The sequence below is a fragment of the Tachyglossus aculeatus genome, chromosome 25 (assembly GCF_015852505.1).
Source record: "Tachyglossus aculeatus isolate mTacAcu1 chromosome 25, mTacAcu1.pri, whole genome shotgun sequence".
In the NCBI taxonomy this organism is placed as follows: domain Eukaryota; kingdom Metazoa; phylum Chordata; class Mammalia; order Monotremata; family Tachyglossidae; genus Tachyglossus; species Tachyglossus aculeatus.
In genome coordinates, this window is record NC_052090.1 from 8149568 (window position 1) to 8175933 (window position 26366).

Consider the following 26366-nt stretch of genomic DNA (forward strand, 5'->3'; position numbering starts at 1 on the left):
TTGCCCCTTCCTTAACCTGCCTCCCTGCCTTGAACTCCTCAGGGAATTTCATCTTTCTTGGTCCCACTTCCTGCCCCACCTCCATTTCTGTGGACCCTTTCTACTACTGTCCATCATCTTCCTCCTTAACCTCCTGGATGCAAAGTTAGGGAGCTGGATTTGGGCGGGAGGGCCAAGGCAACAAGCAGAAAAAGAAGAGGGGATTAGATGTTGAGCACAGAATCCGGGATTTAGATCTCCACCTCTTCCACTGCTCCCCTCTGCCATCTCCCCATCCTTCCTCAGCCCAGTCCCCAGTCTTGACTCCCAGACTCTTCATTCCTGGGAGGATTGAGGAGGAGGTAGAAGGGAGTTAGGGAGCATGGCTAGGGGACTGTAGGAAGCAGAAGGAGCAGAGGGCTGTGACAACAGCAGCAGTGAGGTTCAACTGTGCTGAAGGAAAAAAAAGTTACAAGGGTAGGCTTAGAATAGAAGGGTGCATGGGGTTAGGAGGAGGATGGAGAGACAGACAGTGGCACAATAGAGAAGACTGGAGAATCAGTGTGGCCTAGTGGAAAGGGCACGGGTCTGGGCATCAGAGGGCCCGGGCAAGAGCCCAGGCTTGGGAGCCAGAGGTCATGGGTTCGAACCCCGACTCCCCCACGTCTGCTGTGTGACCTTGGGCAAGTCACTTCATTTCTCTGAGCCTCAATTCCCTCATCTGTCAAATGGGGATGAAGACTGTGAGCCCCCCGTGGGGACAACCTGATCACCTTCAGTGCTTCGCACATAGTAAGCACTCAATAAATGCCATCATTATTATTATTATCAGCTCTGCTGCTTGCCTCCTGTGTGTCCGTGGGCAAGTCTTTTACCATCCCTGGGCTCGGTTTCCTCACCTGTAAAATGGACATAAAATACCTGCCCTCCCTTTACTTAGATTGTGAGCTCCACAAGGGACAGAACTGTATCTGCCCTGGTTATCCTATATCTACTTCAGCGCTTAATCCAGTGTTTGATACACAGCAAGTGCTTAACCTATACCACAATTATTATTCTCATCATCATGAGTATCTCTTCAAGTTTGCAGAATTCAGCCCTAATCTCACTCCAAATGTTGCAGGAACAGAGAGTTATTTGAGACAGAGTCCACTTGGGCAAAAACAGAAGTCTGGAGATAAAGACAAGGAAGAAGGAGGGAGAGAAATGAAAGGAGCATTTTAAGAAGAAGTGTTTTAGGGATACAGGCTGGGGAGTTCCTCCCATGGATGTGAGGTCTAGTGAAGAAATGGAATGGAGACATGAAAATCCAACCCAAGGAAGGGCCAAGAACGAGATCGTTGGAGGAAATGCCTTCAAAGCAGATATCGGACAGTGGTTTATGCTGAAGACAGTGATGGAACAACAGTGTTTCAGAGTGTGAATTACACCAAATCAACTCTCTTTAAATCAAATCCACCCTATTGTCCATCCAGAAACCAGAATCAGAGACCCATCCATCTGGTATCAGGATGGCTGTCCCTGGAGGCAAACTTGGCAAGACTTTCCCCAGAAAACTAAGCGCACCGTCTGGACTTTGTCTGGGGGAAGTGCACTTTGGATCTCAAGAGCCCCTCATTTGGCTGGAATTTTGGCTTCAGAGCCAAGAAGCAGGAGGTCACTTGGCAAAGGGACCCACAGGCCAATGAGAAGAGATGGGATGGAGGAAGTAGCAGGGAATAGAACCCTGTACAGAATGTTAATAATTCAGAAAAAGAAAAGTGGCCTAGTGGATAGAGCACAGACCTGGGAGTTGGATTCTAATCCTGGCTATGCTACTTGTCTGCTGTGTGACCTTAAGTGGGCAAGTCACTTCACTTCACTGTGCCTCAGTTACCTTATCTTTGAAATGGAAATAAAGACTGTGAGCCCCATGTGGGCCAGGGACTGTGTTCAATCTGATTGGCTTTTATCTATGTCAGTGCTTACTACAGTGTCTGGCACATAGTAAGCACTTAAATACCATTAAAAGAAAAAAAAAACCTGGTCATTTATTCGTAAATTTCTGTTCCTTTGTCTGTATATTCTCAATGTGCACCGAGATCGCTGTTTCAAAAGACAGCACCCAGCACCATGTCACAAATAAAGGGAAGTTTAATGATCTGCCTACCCCAAACCCTGGCAGAAAAACTAGTTGCCCAATTTTCTAGTTGGTCTCTCATCCGTCCGATACTGATATAGCCCAGCACACCTTAATCAATCAATCAGTGGTATTTAATTTACATTTACTGTGTGCAGAGCACTGTACTAAGTGCTAGGGAGAGTACCATACAGAGATGGTAGACATGTTCCCAGGCCACAAGGAGGGAGAACAGCCTAGAGGGGGAGATCAATCACTGGTGTTCACTGAGTGCTAATCGTGTGCACAGCACTATATTAAGCGATAGAACAGTTTAGTAGAAACCTTCCCTGCTCACAAGGAGCCTAGAATACAGTCTAGATTGCCTACCCTCTTCTCCACGTGATATCTGTCCCTTGGAGGACAGAGACTATGTCTGATCTGATTGTACGGCTACCTACCATAGTTCTCAGTACAGTGTATGATACATATTAAGCACTCAACAAATAACACGATCATTCATTATCAATATCCCTGCCTCGGAGTTTGGAAACAGTGTTTGCGATTCAAGGGGGCTTGGAGGGGAGCTCCTCAGTTACCTCATCTGTAAAATGGGGATTCAATTCCTCTTCTCCCTCATACTTTGTGAGGCCTGGGTGTGGGACAGGGACAGTACCCCAGCACTTAGCGCAGTGCTTGACGCACAGTAAGCACTTAACAGATACCACAGTTATCATTACAGTTGTTATGATTTTGGCACTAAAGAAATCCACACTACCCCTGCTGACCCTGTATTATAGCGAACTTAAGCAATAAATCAGTGGTATTTATAGAGTGCTTACTAGGTACAGAGCATTGTACTAAGCACTTGGGAGAGTACAATATAACAAAATTAACGTTCCCTGCATATAAGGAGCTTTCAGTCTAGATGACTGTAAAGAAAAGGTGTCATAAGGATACATACATGGGAAAGTTTTTTGTGCAAGGTGGCACAGTCTTAGGTTCTGACTTGCCAGAGGTTCCCCTGGCTGACATGCTCAGAACCTAAGACTATAAGTTAAATGACTTGCCCAAGGTCACAGAGCAAACAAGTGGCAGAGCCAGGATTAGATCCTAAATCCTCTGACCCCCAGGCTCTTTCCACACTGACCAGGATTTGCAAAACAACACCTAAAGCAAAATGGTCATTTGACAGATCCTAAAACTATGGTCTAGAACAGTCTGGGCATATTAGACGGAATAATGCAGCTTCCCACATCCCCCTCTCCAAAGACGTCATCCTATGTAACTTGGATGAATTGGTTGGGCTGAACTGCCTAACAGTAGTTGTAACAGTAGGTGTGGTATTTGTTAAGTGCTTACTATGTGTAAAGCACTGTTTTAGTCACGGGGGCAGATACTAGACAATCAAGTCAGACACGGTCCCTGTCCCGCACAGGACTTACAACCTACGTAGGAAGGAGATTACTATTATCAAATGCCGTCACGTTGTTTCCAATTCATAGCAACTCTATGGGTGTACTCTCTCCAGAGCACCCTATCTTCTGCTATAATCTGTAACCTTGCTAACGGTTCTTCTGTTACCGTTGTTATGGTTTCTATCCATCCAGCTGCTGGTCTTCCTCTTCCACATTTTCCCTGGACTTTTCCTAGCACTAGTGTCTTCTCCAGAGAATTAGTCCTGCTGATGATGTGTCCAAAATATGCTAAGCTAAGTCGAGTCATTTGGCCTTCCAAAGACCACCTTGGTTTACTTTGCTCCAAAACCCATTTGTTTGTTTTTCGGGAAGTCCATGGTGGCATTCGCAAAAGCCTTCTCCAACACCACATTTGTAAAAAATTGATGCTCTTTCTATCTTTTTTCACCGTCCAGCTCTCGGAGCCATACGTTGTCACTGGAAACACCTTAGAGCTGACAATTTGTATTTTTGTGGCAATTGTTACAGGAGCACATTTCAGACATTTTTCCAGGCTCTTCATAGCAGATCTTCCTAACATTAATCTTCGGAGTATTTCTTGACTACTAAAGGGATTGAATCCCCATTTGATAGATGAGGTGACTGAGGCTGAGAGAAGTCAAGTGACTTGCCCAAGGTCACACAGCAGGCAACTGGCAGAGCAGGGATTGGAACCCAGGTCCTGTGCTCTTTCCACTGGGCCCTGCTGTTCCACAGTTAATGAAACCATTTAATGAAAACTCCCAACTGATTCAACCCCTCATCCCCTTTCCTCCACAGGCATTATTTACAGCCAGGAACACAGCAGCATTTGGCGGAAAGAAGAAAACGAAGCATTTCTTCCTGGATGTAATTAGACCTTGTGTACCACCTTCTTCCACTGAATTTATTTGTACTAACTGTCAGGTATTCAAGGACATTAACTTCACCTAATTAAGAGTTTCAGTAGGATAGGACCTATAATTGGGTATCTGGCTAAGTAAACCTTTCCAAAAGTTTGCCAACAGAAGGAGGAAAACAATGTGATTCACAGTTTGGAAACACATACTTTCCAACAGATCAATAAGACCAACATGGACCTTAGAGTTTGCTCCAAATGTTTGCTCAGCTAGAGACACACAAGAGCTGCGCTCTGGCTTCAACAACAGAACTTACCTCAACACTTCCATCTCACTCACTCCCAGAATGATGAGTTTGATAAGCACTTAGTTCAGTGCACACAGTAAGTGCTCAATAAATACTAGTGAATGAATGAGGAACCATGCTGGAACTAACTAGATAGATGGTGGAAACAACTGTTAAAAACAAACAAATCCAAATCAAAAACATCCCTGTGTCCTTTAGAAACATTCATTCATTCAATAATATTTATTGAGTGCTTACTCGGTGCAGATCATTGTACTAAGCGCTTGGCAGAGTACAATCCAACAATAAACAGACACATTCCCTGCTCTTGTGAGACTGATCACTGAGTGGAAATGACCTCATAACATAAGCTTGGAGAGCTACATAAAGTACACTAAAAATGAGTAATTTCCCCAATCTTGAGGTAAAGATGAACTCACATTTGGAACATTTTGGAACTCATGTTATTTTTTTCCTCAGAGCTACCATTATTTACTGTCTTCAGTAAAGGATATTTACATCAAGGGTGGATTTTGGAACAAACTTGAGGACACTTGGGAAAGAAAACCCTGATAATAATAACAACAACAATAATAATGATAACAATAACAATAATGATATTTGTTGTGTTTAATATATGCCAAACACTGTAATGAGCACTTGTCTTATGCCGTCGAGTCATTTCCGACCCATAGCAACACCACAGACACATCTCTCCCAGAACGCCCCGCTCTCCATCTGCAATCGTTCTGGTAGTGGATCCATAGAGTTTTCTTGGTAAAAATATGGAAGTGGTTTACCATTTCCAACTTGAATCTCTGCACTAGACTCTCTCCTGTGCCACTGCTGCCCAGCATGGGTGAGTTTTGCCTTGTAGCAGATTGCTTTCCACTCACTAGCCACTGCCCAAGCTAGAAATGAAATGGACAGGCCTCTGCTTGACTCTCCCTCCCCGTAGCTGAGACTGGTAGACTGCTGGAAAATCTCCAGGTGCAACCCTGAGATGGGTAATGAGCACCAGGGTAGATAAAAAAAGATAATCAGGTCCAATATGGGACTTGCATTCTAAGAAGAGGAGGAGAACAAATATTGAACCCCATTTTGCTGATGAGGGAATTGAAGCACAGAAAAGTGAGTTACCCAAGGGCCTACTTGTATTGATAACCTGAAATCACAGGCTGAAAAAAAACATCTTTTCACAAACTATCTGAGTGTCAGTAGGCCTGGAAGAACAAAAGGTGAAATCTAGAAGATGAACAAAGAGGTATTTGAGGTGGAGTTTGAAAGGAAAAGCAACTTTCTCCTGGTGTGGACAACTGTGAGAGGCCTCACTGGATGTCTCTATTTAAATTTTGGAACACCAGAAGACACAATCCATGAATATTAGCACCAAAATTGCTCCCACTGGGAAAGAAGCTTGAAGACAATCCATTTTCAAACACGTCTGCAACCCAAAGCACACATAAAAAGGTATCCGAACCCCCTTGGAGATGAAAAAAGAATCAAACATTCAGGGATTTGCCCATGCCAGCTCACTGAAATCCCAACAAAAATAAACTTAAAATAGATGGAGCTCTGAACAATTAAAGCAGAACACCTAAAAGCAAAGCATCCCATTTGGTAGATATTCATAAAGAGAGTTCTGAAGGGGCTTTAGTGTGTACTCAAAGGCTATGGTGGAAACAAAGAGTAAAGGAAGAAAATGGAAATATCTGTGACAGCTAAACCAAGTTTCTATCAGCTGGAGAGAGGAGAGAGTAAAGAGAAAAGGATAGTAGTAACGCAACTTCATGTTAGCAAAAACCTGTGAGCTAGCTGCAAAAAGTGTTTTGATAAATATAAGTCAAATCGGGTTGCTTCTGATTTTTAACAAAAATTATATTTGAATAACAAAAATATACATTTTCTGTTTCCAGCTTCATGGTCTTCTTTCAGGCACTGCCCTATGCATTTAATTCCTCCCCTGACCAAAAAAAAAAAAGTTATCCCAAGACACTTTATTTGGAAAGAATAATGACACATCCATTGTCAGAAGTCATCAAGTACGTGGGAGAGTGAAATGGACTAAGAGATCTTAATTGCATCAAATTCCCCTAGAGAACAGGTGGGCTGGGCCTCTCCATCACCCCTTACCATTAAACCATAAAACCTGCTGAGAGGTCCCCTATCATTCATCATTCATGTTGGGACATAAACGGTGCGAACTGTTGGCAGAGAAACATTTAAATGCAATATATCTTAATTCAGGCCCCAGGAAACTACGATAATAAAGAGAGGTAAGCAGAATGAATCATTGATCACAACTTCTCAATGGTCTTCGGTTCTTTTCTTTTAAAACACAACAAAGGAGATATGGCTTTCCTAATATAATACATTCATGCAGACGGTGAAGGGTCAGTGGGGTCTAGTGGAAAGCTCACAGGCTTAGGAGTCAGAGGACTTGGGATCGAATCCCAGGTCTTCCCACAGTCTGTTGGGTGACTTGGGGCATGGTATAACACATCTCCTCATCTGTAAAATGGGAATAATCATACCTGCCTTTCCTTCTCTCAGAGGGATGATGTGAAGATGAATCGTGAAAGTTTTGAAAAAACCATATTAAAGCACTGCACAAACTTAATGACCACTCAATTCTGCCAAAGAACATCTTCCATACTTATTCTGACTGAAATGCTGCTTCTTTGTACAACCCAAGCTTGTTTGCGTTTTGAATATTTTGAATATTATTGCTGCATTGTTGTTACATTGTAATCTCCCAAACGCTGAGCACAGTGATCTGCACACAGCAAGCATTCAATAAGTACTATTGAATGATCAGAATGAATAAAAAATGCTTATGCTTGTGAACGTGGTGTCAAAATGGGTATTTCAACAAGTTTGCTTGAGCAAAATTTCACCAGAGCACTGCCCTTGTGTAATAGGAGAATGGGTGTATTAAGGGTCAGATCAAATACAAAGATGCCGGTGAACTTCAAAATGACCCTAGAGTTGCCAGACAGAGGATCTGACAACGAAGACAACCTGTGCTACCTAGAAGCCTTTCATTCTGTGGCGCATTTGTTATTCAAAATGGATTCTGCATGCAAAATGAGCTATTCAATCAACCAAAACTGACAACTGAAAATTTTCTTGCCTCTGAATCCAGTTCTCAGTAGTGAACTGAGATCATCATCATCATCAGGTCACTTAAATTAATAAGTTAATAATCATATCACCGCTGAAAGACAGTTGCATTCCCCCTTTAAAGATTATACAGATCTTTTAGACTGTGAGCCCACTGTTGGGTAGGGACTGTCTCTATATGTTGCCAATTTGTACTTCCCAAGCGCTTAGTACAGTGCTCTGCACATAGTAAGCGCTCAATAAATACGATTGATGATGATTACAATTTTATAGTACACTCAAAGTCGCAATAAAAGTGTGCTTTCTAAAAAGCCTTATTTGTACACATACATCAATCATTCAGTGGTGGACTAAACTGTGAGCTGGTTGTGGGCAGGGAATGTGTCTGTTGTACTGTACTCTCCCAAGCACTTAGTACAGTGCTCTGCACACAGTAAGCACTCAATAAATAAATACGATTGAATATGATTGGATGAATGAATGAACAAATGCTTGGAAGAGCACAATACAATGGGAAGAGAGAATGACCGATCACCATCGCGGTCACCGCCACTTGTCAGCTGTGTGACTTTGGGCAAGTCACTTAACTTCTCTGTGCCTCAGTTACCTCATCTGTAAAATGGGGATGAAGACTGTGAGCCCCACGTGGGACAACCTGATCACCTTGTAATCTCCCCAGCGCTTAGAACAGTGCTTTGTACATAGTAAGTACTTAATAAATGCCATTATTATTATTATTATTATTATTATTATCATCCTTAGGTCACTGATTCAATCTGTCTCAAAGAACTCTTCACTTCATTTAGTCCTCCTCTAGTCTGTAGGCTTGTGTGGACAAGGGATGTGTCTGTTTTACTTTCTCCCAAGTGCTTAGTACGGTGCCTTGCACGCAGTAAGCACTCAATAAATATGATTGTGTGGCCGACAACCTATGGTTTGGCGATCACAGGGAACAGAGGCAAGCCACTACAGACAGAGACGTTTTCAAGCCATTGCACAGAAAAGCTGGCAGGGCCGAAGCCTTACGGACAACAGGTAAAATCTGTGGGCCAGTTGTCCAGCCTAACGGTGGGTTTCTCCCCCATCCTGAGGTCCCATCTAATGGGATCAGGATGGCACCCTTGCCCTCCCCTTAGGCTTTATGCCCTCCCCCTCGACCCGAGTACTCAATCATCTTGCCTCTCCCTCTCTCACTTCTATCTCACCACCAACCTCTGGCCCACATCTTGCCTCTGGCCTGGAAGGCTCTCCCTCCTCTCTCCCGTCAGTTCGTTGTGGACAGGGAATGTCACTGTTTATTGTTGTATTGTAATAATAACGATAATAATGGTATTTGTTAAGTACTTACTATGTACCAAGCACTGTTTTAAGCACTGGGGTAGATACAGGGTAATCAGGTTGTCCCATGTGGGACTCACACTTTTAATCCCCATTTTACAGATGAGATAACTGACACAGAGAAGTTAAATGTAGTTAATAGTACACTATTAAGTGTACTATCCCAAGCACTTAGTATAGTGCTCTGCACACAGTAAGTTCTCAATAAATATGACTTAATGAATGAATGAATATCTGACAGGCAATTATTTCCCCCTCCTTCAAACCCTTATAATAATAATAATGGTATTTGTTAAGTGCTTACTATGTGCAAAGCACTATTCTAAGTGCCCGGGGGATACAAGGTGATCAGGTTGTCCCACGTGGGGCTTACAGTCTTAATCCCCATTTTACAGATGAGATAACTGAGGCACAGAGAAGCTAAGTGGTTTACCCAAGGTCACGCAGCTGACAAGTGGCAGAGCTGGGATTCGAACCCATGACCTCTGACTCCCAAGCCCGTGCTCTTTCCACAGAGCCACGCTACTTCTCTATTGGAGGCACATCCCCTCCAAGAGGTCTTCCCTGACTAAACCCTCCTTCCCTCTTCTCCCACTCCCTTCTGCATCACCCTGACTTGCTCCCTTTATTCATCCCCCGTCCCAGCCCCAGAGTATTTATGCGCATAGCTGTAATTTATATATATTTTATGTCTGTTTCCCCTCTAGACAGTAAGCTCACTGTGGGCAGAGAATATATTTATTGTTCTATTATATAAGTGCTTAGTTCAGTGCTCTGCACACAGTGAGCACTCAGTAAATATAATCCAATGACTGACCATAAGGGGAAATTTATGGCTTTGATCCTGGGTAAAAAGGGGCTTGTCGAGTCGTGAGAGATGACTTTCTATGCCAAGAAAGCATGGACCTTCAGGTAGCCCTCAGCCTTCTGTGTTCCCTGCCCACAGTGAGGGAGTAAAGTCTGGAATCTCTTTACAGCATTCATGTTCACCATGCTGGCAGACATCCTGAGATGTCCATGGCGTTCGTATTTAGAAAGCAAATGCCGGGCAGCTCTGCTCTATTTCTATTGTCATCAGCATCATCTAATAACCAGAAAATGGGCTTCTGACAACGACAGTATTTCAAGATGACAACGTAATTAAATTTAAGTCTGAGGCAGGGAGTGATGGACTATATTTCTATGGGTAACCAACAAATTATACGCTTCTAGGCACCTCAGGATCTGGGGGAAGAATTAACCATTACAATAATTCTAGGGAAGACTTGCCCTTCGGTGTTTCGCAAGTTTATCTAAAATGTCTGGCCCTTCCAAACAGCCCCCCAATGTGTGCACAAACACACATAAATACACACATACACACACACTTCTAGGGTTTGGCATAGAACCAAGATGATAAAACTGCTCTCCTACCATAATTTGGAAATGCAAGTGCAGAAGCAGGCATGGCCTAGTGAATAGAGCACGATCCTGGGAGTCAGAAGGACCTGCTCCACAACTTGTCTGCTTTGTGACCTTAGGAAAGTCACTTCACTCCTCTGTGCCTCAGTTACCTTATCTGCAAAATGAGGATTACGACTGTGAGCCCCATGAGGGCTACAAACTGTGTCCAACCTGATAACCTTGTATCTACCCCAGCGCTTCAAACAGTGGCACTTAGTAAGGGCTTAACAAATACCGTAAAAAAACGAAGTGGAGAATTTACATTTTTTCCGATCCATTCCTCCTCAAAAATAGTGTACCCTGACTGGCACCCTTCTGTCAGGGCAGGCTATAAAACACACAAAAAAATGCCCCCATGTTTAAGCAAACTCTAGCCAGGTTAGAACTGAAACATGAGACTAGTAGGAGAAAAGGACTGATTTACAAGAGGCAGAAAGAACATGGCAAAACATTTCCTCAGTGTTGATTTTCTTCATTACACCGGTACCACACCAAATCCACCTCTCAAATCTGCAGGATCCTGCAGAACTATTACAATATTTAAAATTGGGATGTGTGTTAAGGCTGGAGGTTAGTGGAGGGATTTCTAAAGCAATAGTAATAAAACAGCCTCCGAGATAGGCAGCATTCCTCCTGTGTAACTCAATTTTGAATGCAATTAGGTTAATCAATTCTTTCAAGATTCAATGTTGCTGTAGTTATCAAAACACAATAGATCTGAAAAAACTGAGTAGGAAGCTATATATATTCCAAGAGCTGAAGGAAGACTGGGACTTATTTCCCCTTCCCTTTTATATTTCATCTTCTTTGGGGTTTGCAATTGCATTTGAAAGTCTTGATCTGTTTAGCTGGATTTATTAGAAAGGCAGGCAAAGTAAGGAAAAACAGTCACTGAGAGTTAGTTCTCATCAACGAGGTCCTAATTTTTAAGTTACCTAATTAATAATGTCTTCGGATATTTATATATCACAACAGAAAAACCGGAGTCCTATAGTTCTCTCTGTCTCCAGTCTCCTCATTCCCTTTCGTATTTGTGTAAAATTGCCACCAGGAGATGAGATCCACTATCATCATGGTTTAAAAACGCTTGAATTTGAGCCAGCTCAAAAAAGAGCCCATTTTTGAATTCTGCATATCAAGAAACAAAGCGTCACAAAAATATAGTTGGCTAAATAATATGGTATTCCACATTCTAACTACAGAGTGGATAGATTAATAGCTCACGTTAACGTGAGGTAAACTTGCTGTAGGAAATTATGACAGATTTGAGGTAAAGCTTACAAGAACTCACAAACCTTCCAATTAACTACTATAGGAGACCTGTGAGCTACCATAAAGTTAAAGCAAGGTCTCTCCAGCCTCATTATAGTGACTGTGGAAAAATCCATTCTGGTTCATGTAACAGGGATAATTTACAGGTGTATGTGTGCTCTTAGTGTACTTCTATTCTACTGACTGATGTACTTCATAAACACAGAAATTTAAAAAAAAGCAAATTATTTTTGAATAGTACCATTGAGAAGACGTTGTCCTTCACGCATGCCTCTCGATAAGACAGCATTGTAAACATCTTCAGGAAATCCTGTCCTGCAGAATGCTCCTTCACCAGTTGCCTCTACTGGGGCCTGAAAAACAAGATGAAATTTGTGTAATACTTGCAACCCCCTTAGGCCCAGAAACATTCCATTTAGTATAAAACCCCGTTTCTCTACTATCTTGTACAAACACGCCCTTTGTTTCCAAACAGCAGCAATTAGAACACTGAGGGCAAAGGGTTAATCTTTTTGATAACCAGAATGTTAGGAACAAATCTCTCTTGTCCGGTAAGATCTAAATAATCTGGATTCTTCTCCCAACAGTCAAAGCAGCCAAGGAAATTGAAGCAGCATCAGAGGAAAAAGCGTCAGCTTTCCCCCGGAATAAATGTAGCCCACAAGAGCATCACAAACTTTACAGGAATAAGTGGATTTTTAACTATCACTGTGCACCTGTAGTAGCTAGGCAAAAAAAAAAAAAAAAAAAAAAATATATATATATATATATATATAGAAACAATATATAGCTACATATATATATATAAACCATATATCTATATACTATAGTATAGTGTGCATATATATATATATATATATATATACTATATTTATAGTATACATATCCTGCATGGGGGTGCTTTTTATTATTATTATTCCTGATGGAAAGTAATATTTCTTCTAACCTAAAGACCCTAAAGAGGTAGCAGAAACATCTTTCGTCCACTCATTCAATCATACTTATCGAGTGCGTACTGTGTCTGAAGCACTGTACTAAGCACTTGCTCCCCTTCATTTACACATTTGTGCAATCAGCTGTGTTCCTAGTTTCCTTGCATGGCATGGGGTCTTTGGAGATTTATTTAACCAGCTGGCAAAATCCTAAGAAACAGTTTTTCTTAAATGCTGATAAGCATTTACAAGTGTTCAAATAATCACACCTAACATTAGAAATAATCCCACTTAACTTGGCTTCAAATGCCTGAGGTCCCTGGTTACATGCTTAATATAAAGTTAAAGAGCACAGATAACTTATGTCCAGCCACATGAACCAGTGCTTGGAATTCTGGAAGGTCTGATTAGTGTAACTGTCATGCAAATTTTAGTATTTACATTTCATGATAATTATGGTAATTATTAAAAGGTGACTTTGAGCCAGACACTGTTCTAGGTGGTGGGGTAGATCCACGATAATAAGGTTGGACGGAGTCCCTGTTCTACCGAGGGCTCTCAGTCTAGGTAGTAGGGAGGAAAGATATTGAAGGCCTTTTTTGCAGAGAAGGAAGCTGAGGCACAGAAAAGTTAAGCGACTGGCCCGAGGTCACACTGCAGGCAAATTGCAGAGCTGGAATTAGAACCCAGCTCCACTGATTCCCAGGCCTGAGCTCTTTCCACTAGACCACACTTCCATTTTTTTTTTAATTTTAGAAGTATTTGTTAAGCACTTATTGTGCACCAGGCACTATACTAAACATTAGAGTACATAAACACTGATCAGGTTCAGTACAGTCCATTTCTCACCTGGGACTCACAGTCTTCATCCCCATTCTACAGATGAGGTAACTGAGATACAGAGAAACTACATGTCCTGCCCTAGGTCACACAGCAGACAAGTTCAGAGCCAGTATTAGAATCCAGGTCTTTTGACACCCAGGCCTGTGCTCTATCCACTAGGCCATGCTGCTTCATCATCAGTATTTATTTACTGCCAACTGTCAGTAGACACCATACCAGGTGCTTGTGAATACACAGCATTCAATCATATTTATTAAGCGCTTACGGTGTGCAGAGTGCTGTACTAAGCCCTTGGGAGCGTACACTGTAACAATAAACAGACACATCCCTGCCCAGGAGGATCTTACAGTCTAGAAGATGAGCTTCCATGCCTGCCATGCCTCTTGTCTTTGAGGAGCTTACACTGCAATTTAAAAAAAAATCATATCCTCACATTGGGACCTTGAGGATTTTATAAATTCTCACTTCGCTCTTTTTTTAATCTTGACGATATGGACAACTAAAGATTTTTTTCCAAGTAATGTCCATGCTGTGGACTTGACTCCTTGAGCAAGGACCCAGTGTCACTAAAGGTTGATGTTACTTCACAGAGTGCTGAAGGGATAAATTGGACAGGAAATGAACTAGTGAAAGGGAAGGGGCATAAGAACAGAGAGGTAGGAGACAGAGGAAGGAAAGAATGGGGCCAAAGAACAATGCAATGACAAACCCAAATCATCATACTGTGTGATTCCTGATAGGAGAGAAGGGTTACCAGAATATACACCTGATCTGTGGAATCTATATCCAGATCTTAAATTCCCAATATTTTAAGTTTAATCTCACGGGAAACAAAGAAAAATGTACCTATGACCCAGACAGGCAGGGATTGTTTTAAATACCTTGAACTTTGACCTGTAAAACCTCCCTAAGCATATTAGACTGTGAGCCTTATTTAGGACCTATCTTATATCTACCCCAGCACAGTGTTTCGCACACAGAAGCAGTGAGGCCTAGTGGATAGAGCACGGGAATTGGAGTCAGAATTACCTGGGTTCCAGCTTTGCCACTTGTCTGCTGTATGACTTTGGACAGTACTCTTTCCTCACACTACCCTGGCTTAAATTTCCTAACCTTGTCCTTACCCAGCAACAGAAAACAACAAAGTGAGTCAGAAACCATTCTCCTCTCAATTGCTAATCTCACTGACTTCTGTCTCTCCCCACTCCGGGCCATATTTCACTCTGCTCTCTGTATCATTTTTCTAAAGAAAAGTTCAGTCCACATCTCCCCACTTCTCAAGACCTTCCAGTGGTTGCCCATCCACCTCCATAGCAAACAGGAAATTGGGTATTCGCTGGTCACCCCACCCTCTGAATTTCTATATCCAGAAATTATTTACATTAATGTCCATCTCCATCTCTCAACTGTAAGCTTGTTGCGAGCAGGGAACGTGTCTACCAACTCCCTTGTATTGTACTGTCTCAAGTACTTAGTACAGTGCTCTGCACACAGTAAGTGCTCAATAAACACCGCTGATTGAACTGTCTCTCATTTTTGAAATCCTTAAAAGTGGGATTTTTAAAGTATCTTTCTGTCTTTCCAACATGTTATGAGACAATGATAGAACTTATGATACTTTTTTGGTGGTCACAACTATCATTCAAATTTACAATCAATAAAAATGATCGTGCTTCTTGCTATGCCAGAGGAAGGCAAAATGATAGAACAGCAATAAACTTTTACTATAGTAAAGACTCCAGAGAGGACTTAGGGAGCTGATATTTTTAACAAGTGATGAGCATCTATTGATCAATCAATCAATTGTATTTATTGAGCGCTTACTGTGTGAAGAGCACTGTCCTAAGCACTTGGGAAGTACAAGTTGGCAACTTATACAGTCCCTACCCAACAGTGGGCTCACAGTCTAAAAGGGGGAGACAGAGTCACTTGATCGCTGTTAACACACAACTGTGTAGTAGCCTAACTACAGTGCTCTGCACCCAGTAAGCACTCAATAAATACCACTGATTGTTTGACTTTCACTGCTGAGGTCTATGAAATAGAGCTCTCAGATTTTCCAATGACATAAGCCCCAACTCAGGTAATCACTTTCAGGAATAATGAAGTGATCTAACATATTGATGAGGCATTCTTCTTTTGGTTCTACTAGTTCCCTTATCTTTCAGGAACTGCTGGTGCATGCGATCCACCACTCCACAACCTTGTGGTATAGAACACCTCAGACCACCTGAGGCAGGTGCCGCGTGGCCTTAGTGAAAACAGTAGGGGATTGGGAGTCAGAGGACCTGGGTTCTAATCCTGACTCTGCCATTTATCTGCTGGGTGACTTTGCACAAGTCACTTCACTTCTCCGTGCCTCAGTTCCCCCATCTGTTGAATGGAGATTCAATACCTGTTCTCTCTCCTTCTTAGACTGTGAGCCCTATGTGAGACCTGATTATCTCGTATCTATCCCATCATTTACTACAGTGCTTGGCATATAGAGGCATCTAGGCCTAGTGGATAGATCCTGGTCCTGGGAGTCAGAAGGACTTGGGTTCTAATCCTGGCTCACCCACTTGTCTGCTGTGTGACCTTGGGAAATTCACTTCACTTTTCTGGGCCTCATCCATAAAATGGGGATTAAAATGATGAACCCCATATGGGACAGGGACTGTGTCCAACCCAATTTGCTTGCATCCACACCATTGCATAGTACAGTGCCTAACACATAGTAAGCCCTTAACAAATAGCGCAGTTGTTGTTATTAGCATTATTAACAATAATGATTATAATATTTGTTGGATCTGATATAACAGTAAGAATATAGCACTATATAACTATATAACATATGTATAATAACAATATAATTCTAATAATTATTAACAATAATAATAATAATCATAATAACCAGAATTTATCAAATACCTTCATTGGTATTAATGCAGTCCTCTGTGTGCTCATATTGGGACACAGGGTCAGAAGAGAGGGGAGCTATTACAATTATATATATATATAATAATTATAATTATAGTATTTGTTAAATACTGTTTGTTAAATTTGTTAAATGCTATGTGCCAATATATATGTGCCAAATACTATCTCCCCCTCTCCATCCCCCCCGCCTTACCTCCTTCCCTTCCCCACAGCACCTGTATAGATGTATATATGTTTGTACATATTTATTACTCTATTTATTTATTTATTTTACTTGTACATATCTATTGTATTTATTTTATTTTGTTAATATGTTTGGTTTTGTTCTCTGTCTCCCCCTTCTAGACTGTGAGCCCACTGTTGGGTAGGGACCGTCTCTTTATGTTGCCAACTTGTACTTCCCAAGCGCTTAGTACAGTGCTCTGCACACAGTAAGTGCTCAATAAATATGATTGATTGATTGATTGCCAAGCACTGTTCTAAGCACTAGGGTAGATACAAGATTACCAGGTTGGACACAGACCCTGTCCCACATGGGGTTCAGAGTCTTAATCCCCATTTTATAAAGTAACTGAGGCCCAGAGAAGTTAGGTGGCTTGCCCAAGGTCACACAGCAGACAAGTGGAGCTGGGATTAGAACCCACATCCTGTGACTTCCAAGCCCTGGTCTTGCCACTAGACCATGCAGCTTCTCTACTAAGCCTCGTTGCAATCTTAGTGAACCCCAAGAAGCTAATGCCCAGCTCTGGACTGGAGTTACATTCCTCCTGGAGCTTCTCTTTCAACCATGTAGATATTCTAAGTCACTGGGAAGCTACTGTGGAATAGCCACAGAAACAAGAAGAAAAAAACTCCAAAAAACTCTCAGGATCAGATAGATGTGAATCAGTGTTCCTTCTCAGAGAGGGAAAAGGGAATCCTTCAGGAATTCATAAATGCCTCTATATTCACTAAGTTTTCAAATTCAAGGGGGAGAAAGCTCACTGCAGCCACAACAACCAGGCCATCTCACAGCTGGTCCCAGCCAGTCAGATCCAGATCAGAGGCTTAGGGTCAGATGCCTCCCAGTGTGGACAACTGTGTCTTTGGTGACAATGTCTCTAGCAGCAACAAGGTCGTGATGGAAGTGATTTTTGCAACAGTGCAGAAAGACATCAAGAAACCCACAATGTATTCATTGGCTTTACAAACATCCTGGCAGCTATTTATTTATTTTATTTATGATATTTGTCAAGCACGTAGTTTAGTGGATAGAGTTTGGGTCTAGGAATTAAAAGGACCTGGGTTCTAATCCCAGCTCCTCCACATGTCTCCTCATGATATTGGGCAAGTCACTTCACTTCTCTGGGCCTCAGTTATCTCATCTATAAAATGAAGATTAAAAGTGTGAGCCCCACATGGGACAGGGATTATGTCCAACCTTATCTACTTGTATCTACCCCAGTTCTTACAGCAGTGCTTGGCACATAGTCTGCGCTTAATACCGTTATTATTATTGTTATTATTACTATTTGTCAAGCACCATTCTAAGCAATGGGGTAGATACAAGTTAAGTCGTATTCAGTCGTTGTCCCACATGGGGCTCACAGTCTATGTAGGAGGAAATAGGATTTAATTCCCATTTTACATATGAGAAACAGCAAGTAAGTGACTTGCCCAAGGACACACAGTAGCAAGTGGTGAAGCTGGGATTAATACCCACGTCCTTTGACTCTCAGGCCTGTGCTCTTTCCATCAGGCCACTTTGCTTTCTAGTACAGTACATCAGGATTCTGGAAACTCTCAGCGTTCTGCTCTCTTTCATTTCTAACATTTCTGTCCACATCATGATTAATTTCATAATCAATGGTAATGATTACTTTAATGATTGAGTACTTACAGTGTGCAGAGTGCTGTACTAGATAAACGGTTGGGAAAAGTGCAGTACCACAGAGCTGGTAGACTGTAAGCTAACTGTAGGCAGGGAAATGTCTACTAACTTCTGTTATATTGTAGGTAAACTCTTAGTATTGTGCTCTGCAAACAGTAAGTGTTCAGCAAATACCACTGAGTGATTTACACAATCTCTGCCTACAGGAGCTAACAGCCTACAGCCATAATATGAGAAGCAGCGTGGCTCAGTGGAAAGAGCCCGGGCTTTGGAGTCAGAGGTCATGGGTTCAAATTCCAGCTCTGCCACTTGTCAGCTGTATGACTTTGGGGAAGTCACTTAACTTCTCTGTGCCTCATTTCCCTCATCTGTAAAATGGGGATTAAGACTGTGAGCCCACCATGGGACAACCTGATCACCTTGTAACCTCCCCAGTGCTTAGAACAGTGCTTTGCACATAGTAAGTGCTTAATAAATGCCATCATTATTATAATGTGTCCAAACCACTTTCTATTCAAACTCAAATCACAATCCTCAAAACAGTCCAAGATTAATTGTCTGAAGCTTATTATGGACAGGGAATGTGCCTGCAAGTTGTGCTGTATTTTCCCCAAACAGTACAGTGTTCTGCACACAGTAAGTGCTCAATAAATATCACTGAACCACTGACTGATTGAAGGTGAAAGGAGTAAAAAAAGGAAAACTTTTTGTTGTTGTTGTTGGAGAGCTCCAGAACATGAGTGGTAATCTCTGTGGAAGTCAGCTCTTTCCCTCTCAAAAATAGTCCATTAACTTTCCTCTTCCAAGAAGATATGCTCGCTCCCAACCACAGCATCACCACTTCTGTACATATTCATCCACTCTACTATCCAGACACTGATTTACTAACACCCATCCTTTCTTTCTTATTCTCCCAAGTCAGTGAGGAATCAATCATATTTTCTGAGCACTTACTGTGTGCAGAGCACTATACAAAGTCCTTGGGAGAAGACAACACATCAATATAAGACACATTCCCTGCCCACAACAAACTTACAGTCCAGAGGGGGAGGAGGAGTGTTTTTTCTGTCTCTCTACCTCTCTTTCTCTTTCCGCTCATCTGCCCCTCCGACCCCTGAGGATTATAAACTCCTTGAGGGAAGAATTTATTTCTGTACTCTCCCAAGTGCTTACTTCAGTACTCTGCACATGGTAGGGGCTCAATAAATCAATACTATCGGTTGGTAGACTGAAGGAGAGTTTATTCAAAGCAGCAATTATAGAGTGTGACCTTCCAGGTGGAAATGATATCTGAGGAGTGTAGTTAAGGCTTCATGGCCCACTTAGTGAACCAAAACTTCAAAGAGTGAGACAGAATGACAACCAGCTAAGAGACATCAGGAGTAGACAGGTCAGCCTGGCATGCAGCAGTCTAAAATAGAGTTCCTGTCTTGAGAAGCAGCTTGGACTAGTGGATGGAGCACGGGCATCACAGTGACCTGTGTTCTAATCTGGCTCTGCCATGTGTCTGGGCCAGCCACTCAACTTCTTTGTGCCTCAGTTACCTCCTCTGTAAAAAAGGGATTAAGATTACGAGCCCTCTGTGGGACAGGGACTGTGCCCAAACTGATACACTTGTATCTACCCGAGGCTTAGTATAGTGCCTGACACGTAGTAAGCACTTAACAAGCATCATTAAAAAAAATACAACAGATGGTAATATCAAGAGGGAAAAATATAACCAGCACCAGGCACTGTGGGTAATAATTTAACAGTGCAGCAAGGAACAATCTTTCCACACCCTCAAGAATATGCAAATTGCTTAAACTACACTTGGCAAAAAACACTTTTTTTTAATACTCTGGCTGTACTTTTCTTTCCTCTATCGCTGTAAGTTTCCTTCAGGACAGTGTCAGGCTTTTGTTTAATTTTCTATAGCACAAGTATAATTCTTGGTGCTCAATACTTAAGTTGTTCTTAGAGCTTTAGCTCTAAATTAAACACCTTGGAAGCTCCTTTATCTCGTTCAGAAAGCGGACAAACTGCAGTAAGTTATTCCTCGGGAACAAAACCTGTAGCCTGTTATATAGCACCCTGAAAGAGATCATGATGATAATAATACTAGTAATATTCATACTAATAATAATGATGATGATGATCATTGTTGTGGCATTGAAGTGCTTTCCCTGTGCCAAGTCCGGTATTAAGCATTGGGTTAGGTACAAGTTCATAAGGCCAGACATTCATTCATTCACTCAATCGTACTTATTAAGCGCTTAATGTGTGGTCTCAGAACACTGTACTAAGTGCTTGGAAAGTACACCGTGGCTCATTGGAAAGAGCCCGGGCTTTGGAGTCAGAGATCATGGGTTCAAATCCCGGCTCCGCCAATTGTCAGCTGTGTGACTTTGGGCAAGTCACTTAACTTCTCTGGGCCTCAGTTATCTCATCTGTAAAGTGGGGATTAAGACTGTGAGCCCCCTGTGGGACAACCTGATCACCTTGTAATTTCCCCAGTGCTTAGAACAGTGCTTTGCACATAGTAAGCGCTTAATAAATGCCATCATTATTATTATTATTACAATTCAGCAATAGAGACAATCCCTGCCCACACTGGGCTTAGTCCCTCTCCCACAACCAGACTCACTGTCTAAGTAGGAGTGACAGCAGGTAATGATCCCCATTTTGCAGATGAAGACACTGAGGCCCAAAGAAGAAGTGAAGTCACTTGCCAAAGTAAGACTAGGCAAGTGGCAGAGCCCAGATTAGAACCCAGTTCCTATGACTCTCAGGCACATGCTCTTTCCACTAGGCCACACTGCTTTGAGTTGGTGTTCCTTCTGGGGGTAACACGCTCACAGCCAGGAAAGAGTTCAGAGTCCTGGGGAAGTTGGGAGAATAAATATTTTTTGAAGGAAAAGATACGACGGAGGAGGAGGGTCTTGAGGGAATGAAGAAATGGAGATGGGCCTACTCTGCATCCTCTGGGCAAATGCAAGACATTTCATATCTGAATAAAGACTGAAGCCCACATTTATATACATTTTTTATAGTATTTGGCATTTTAGTACTTGTGCACTGGGGTAGATACAAGCTAATCAGGTTGGACAAAGCCCATGTCCCACATGGGGCTCACAGTATTACTCCCTTTTTTCAGATGAGGTAACTGAGGCCCAGATAAGTGAATTGCCCAAGGTCACACAACAGACAAGTGGCAGAGTCAGAATTTGAATCCAGGTCTTTCTGGCTCCCAGGTTTGTGCCCTAGCCACTGCTTCTCACCCATCACAAGATCTGTGAAGATAAACACAGCTAATGCAGGGGTACTGTCATTATGCAGGGCTAAGAAAGTCAAAACCGCTCCAAAACCAACTACAAATCCCATTATTTAGAAAGCATCAAACCTTTAAAAGTATAGGGCACACTGGATCTTGAGTTTAACTGGCTTTTTTGTTTGTTTTAATGGTATTTGTTGGAGCTTACTCTTTGTCAAACACAGTTCTAAGCACTGGGTCTCATCCTAGCTCACATTTCCAGCCTATATTCAGTGACTTAAATCTGAAACATTTTATGAATGTGTTATGTACTTATTCCCTGGTTTCTATTATATGATCTCTGCTCCCTGATTCCTGCTAGGTGAATCAATTGATAGTATTTCCTGAGTGCTTACTGTGTGCCGAAGACTTCACTAAGTGCTTGGGAGACGACATTACAATAAAGACATGATCCCTGTCCTAGAGAAGTTTACAGTCTAATGGTGGATATACTCATCAGTTTTTGTCTACTCGTTATCACTGATGGTATTTATTGGACACTTCCTATGTGTACAGCACTGTACTAAATGCTTGGGAGAGTACAATAGGAGAAGAAGCGTGGCTTAGTGGAAAGAGCATGGGCTTGGTAGTCAGAAGTCATGGATTCTAAACCAGGCTCTGCCACTTGTCAGCTGTGTGACTTCGGACAAGTCACTTACATTTCTCTGTGCCTCAGTTCCCTCATCTGTAAAATGGGGATTAGGACTGTGAGCCCCTCATGGGACAACCTGATTACCTGGTAGCTACCCCAGCGCTTAGAACAGTGCTTGGCACATAGTGAGCACTTACCAAATACCATCATTATTATTACAATACAGAGTGGAAAGACATGTTCCCTGCCCACACAATGTGCTTATACAATGGTAAGGATTTCATCTTTTGGTGATTTTATTTTATTTTTTTTTGGTTCCTCACTGCCCCAGCACAGGGGCTTAGTTTCAGCTCACTGAGGACAGGGACTGTGACCATTTACTGTCATAGCGTACTCTCCCAAATGCTTAGTACAGTGCTCTGTTCACAGTAAATGCTCAATAAATACGATTGAATGAATGACTTCAATGATACAATTCAAAGTTTAGCAAATGACTGAAAACTTCTGGTCTGTGTATCAGACTAGATGCAAATATGCTTAAACACACAGAATTACCTTTGCTCTTTAAAAGTGTAAACTCATTCAGAGTTACAACATGAGGGGAGAGAGGAGAGAGAAGAAAGGGAGGATGGGGAGGGAAGGCGGGGGAGACAGAGTGGGAGAGGAACAGATGGAGGGAAAGAGAGGGAGAGGGTGTGATTAAGAGAGAGAAATCAGGGAATCCAGGACAAAGCATGAAGAAAAAAAAGAGAGAATTACTGAATGGGTTATGGAAAAGTGACCACAAAAGCAAACCCCAAAATGGAAAGAGGGAAAACTGGTCATTACAGCCACCCTCAGAGACACAAATCCTGGGAAGGCAATTGTGTCCAGAGCAGGTTTTTCACCCCCGCATCATTATGCCTGGGAATCCTTCACCAGACAGAAGCACTATATGTTCCAAACAACCATTATAAACTGAAACAATGCCTGCTGAAACAAAGAGCTGGAGACACAAATAAAAGGAGTTCTTTATTCTTTTCCAGACTGCCCTTCAGTATTTTCTTTAGAAAACAAAAGGACACAACTCTGTTCTCAAATACCAGTGTGTTGAAAAGACCTTCCAAACACAAAAGCCCCTAGAGAGGTGTGTCATACTTTTGAGCAATATCTAACCCTCTTAGTGTAATTGTCTTTTAAATTAAATAAATAAAAAAATCTTATCTAGAGCCTTAGTAAGAACTGGGTCATATTAAGCTCAGTCTGAGCATTAAGCAGCATCAGAAAGCTGACAATCTGTTATCTTCCAACACTGTAACCTGAAGTCTCCAGGCTTCTGGTCAAAGGGGTATCTATTATCATCTTCTCTTTTGGGGCTATGGGTAATCAGATAGAACATGTCAGAATTAAGGGTTTTGCTCGAAGACAGTTCTACAAACATTAACAGAAACATCAAGGCAGTCATCTGGGAAAGGAAATTACACTCAGTGGTCCAAAGTGCTTTGTAAACCTCTGACCCTGTAAATATGCAAGTGACCCTAAACTGAGGTTAAAGAATCCTCCTCTGTCAACAAGTAACTCTGACCAACTACCTGGAACTATTCTCCTCAGGTTTTCCTTCCTCTCCCTCTCCCCACTCTTTCCCTTTCTGCCTCCTCCACACTCCCCTCCCACCTCATCTGGAGAGGTCTCAATAGATTTTTTTCACTTTTGAGCCCATGTCCACTTTTAATCTCCTGAAATCTGACGTGGAAAACTAGTTCATAGGACGCTATGGGAAAAAGCCAGCCATGGACTGCAGAGGGAAGGGGAAAGTTCAGAGGTTGGTTGTAAAACATTGTGCACATGCTATTTAGGGAAGCGGAGTTCCAAAATGAGATACCTTCTCCCCATAGCTGCCTTAAACACAAACTCCAATCTATCTCCTCTACCTTGCTGCTGATCTCTGGCCCACATCCTGCCTGCCTCTGGCCTGGCTTCCAAATACTCTCCCCGTCTTCAAAGCCTTTTGGAAGGAAGATCTCCTCCAAGAGGCCTTCCCTGACTAAGCCCTTCTTTCCTCTTCTCACTCTCTTCTGTGTTGTCCTGACATGCTCCCTTCATTCACCTCCCCTTCCAGTCCCATAGCACTTATGTACATATCTGAAATGTATTTATTCATCTTTTATCTGTCTTCCCCTCTCAACTGTAAGTTCACTGTGGGGAGGGAATGTGCCTGTTATATTGTACTCTCCCAAGTGCTTAGTACAATATTCTGCACAAAATAAGCACTCAGTAAATACTGTTGACGGACTCCAGTAGCTCCCAAGTTCCCAAATTGGAGACTTTTTTGTAAAGACCATTTTGTGCTTTGACAAAATTGAGTATTTCCTAAAAGAAGAGAATTTTCACACATGAATATGCCACTTCAAAGCCTGCTTAATATTGCTCTGAAATGTCACTGATTCCCCTTTAGTTAAAGACCGCAACTTCAACTGGGGGAATCTGCCCACAAGAGGAGAGATCATGTTACAAAGTATTTCCAATACAGCAAACCAGTGTGTGTGCACCTCATCTATCGTCGCAGTGCAGTCACCCTGTTTCTGCAGGATGACAGAAAGACTTACAGGGATAGGGCTGATTTCAGAGAGGACCAGTCTATTTCATTTGAGGAAGGAAAAACCAAAACCAAACAGAAAACCCTTCAATCTGCACACAGTTCTGCCATAAAGTTGTTGCTGTATTGCTGAGTTAGCTTGTATTTTTTGTATTAAGGCCTTAACATCGGTGGTATTTACTAATTGCTTACTATTACTAATACTAATAATAACAATAATGATAATGATTGTAGTATTTGCTAAGCACTTACTGTGTGGCAGGCATTGTACTAAGCCCTGGGGTGGGCTCAAGCAAATCAGGTTGGACATGGTCCCTGTTCCACAGGGGGCTAAGATCTTAATCTCCATTTTACAGATGAGGAAACTGAGGCCCAGGGAAGTGAAGTGGCTTGCCCAAGGTCACACGGCAGGCACGTGGCAGAGCCAGGATTAGAAAACAGGTATTTCTGACTCCAAAGCCCATGCTCTATCCACTAGGCCATGCTGCTTCTCATCCTGTGCTACTTATACTGTGCCCAGAGCACTGTGCTAAGTGCTTGGGAGAGTACAACAGAGTCAGTAGACCCGTTCCCTGCCTTCAGCAAGCTTACAGTCTAAAGATGCCATTTCTGTGCTCGTATCATTTTCATTCTACAGCAAAAATGAGCCTGGAGAATAGAAACTTTGAGAGTTAAACAATCATTTGAGCATTTAAAGAAGAAACTTCCTAAGAAATAGTTGTGGCTTAGTCATACTTACTGTGTGCAGAGCACTGTACTAAATGCATGAGAGAGTGTAATATAACAATATAACAGGGTTTATAGACACATTCCCTGCCCTTCACAAGCTTACAGTTTAGAAGGGAGAACAAACAAAATAACATACTGGCTTTCCCTCAGACTGCCAAGTCACCAAAGCTGACTGGACAGATAAATCATTGCATTTTCTAAACAAAACAGTCACTGAGAGTTCATAGGCAATCCCACACAAACATACAAAAGACCCTGAAGAATAATGTCTTTTATCATATTAATCAAGCACTAAATAACCTCACCAGCACACTGAACCAAAGCAAACCATTTCAGCCACAAAAATAAATCTCCTCAAAGCTCTTCAGAAGTGTAGACTCAGGTGACCATTTTAAATGATTTCCTAAATGCCGTAACCATTCTTTCAATAGTAAGAAGCTGAGATTTGACCTTAAAGTTGCAGGTGCCTTATTAATTTTCCTTAAGCTCACAAACACAAACAGAACTGAATTTTTTTTTTTTAAAAAGGAAAAAGTTAGTAACTAGCATGCATCTTTTCAGGTGCTCTTTTGCCCCCTGCCTGCTCTGGTACTAAAAACTATATTGGTAGCTGGATGGGCTGATTCCAATTACTGCAAAGTAGGGTGTATAATTCTCAGAATTCCCTAAAGAAATCTAAATCCAAGTAGGGGAAACTTCATAAAACCACAGGAAATGAAGGGACACCCAAAAAAAAGCTTGCCAAAGGCTTTTGTTCAAATTAGTGAACAACTTAGAAA

The 26366-nt window shown here is 42.0% G+C and overlaps 1 protein-coding gene and 1 non-coding gene across 2 annotated transcripts in view; both read right to left on the reverse strand.

The window, feature by feature from the left end:
• The window catches only part of CDH2 (cadherin 2), a 217681-nt gene that overhangs the window by 184382 nt on the left and 6933 nt on the right, over window positions 1–26366 (reverse strand). The window contains exon 2 of the mRNA XM_038766512.1: window positions 12077–12188. Coding sequence (XP_038622440.1) covers window positions 12077–12188 — 112 coding nt within the window. The remainder of the gene's footprint in view (window positions 1–12076; window positions 12189–26366) is intronic.
• On the reverse strand, window positions 5529–5667 carry LOC119945613. The gene has a single exon (XR_005456274.1). It is a non-coding gene; the product is annotated as a small nucleolar RNA SNORA7 (small nucleolar RNA).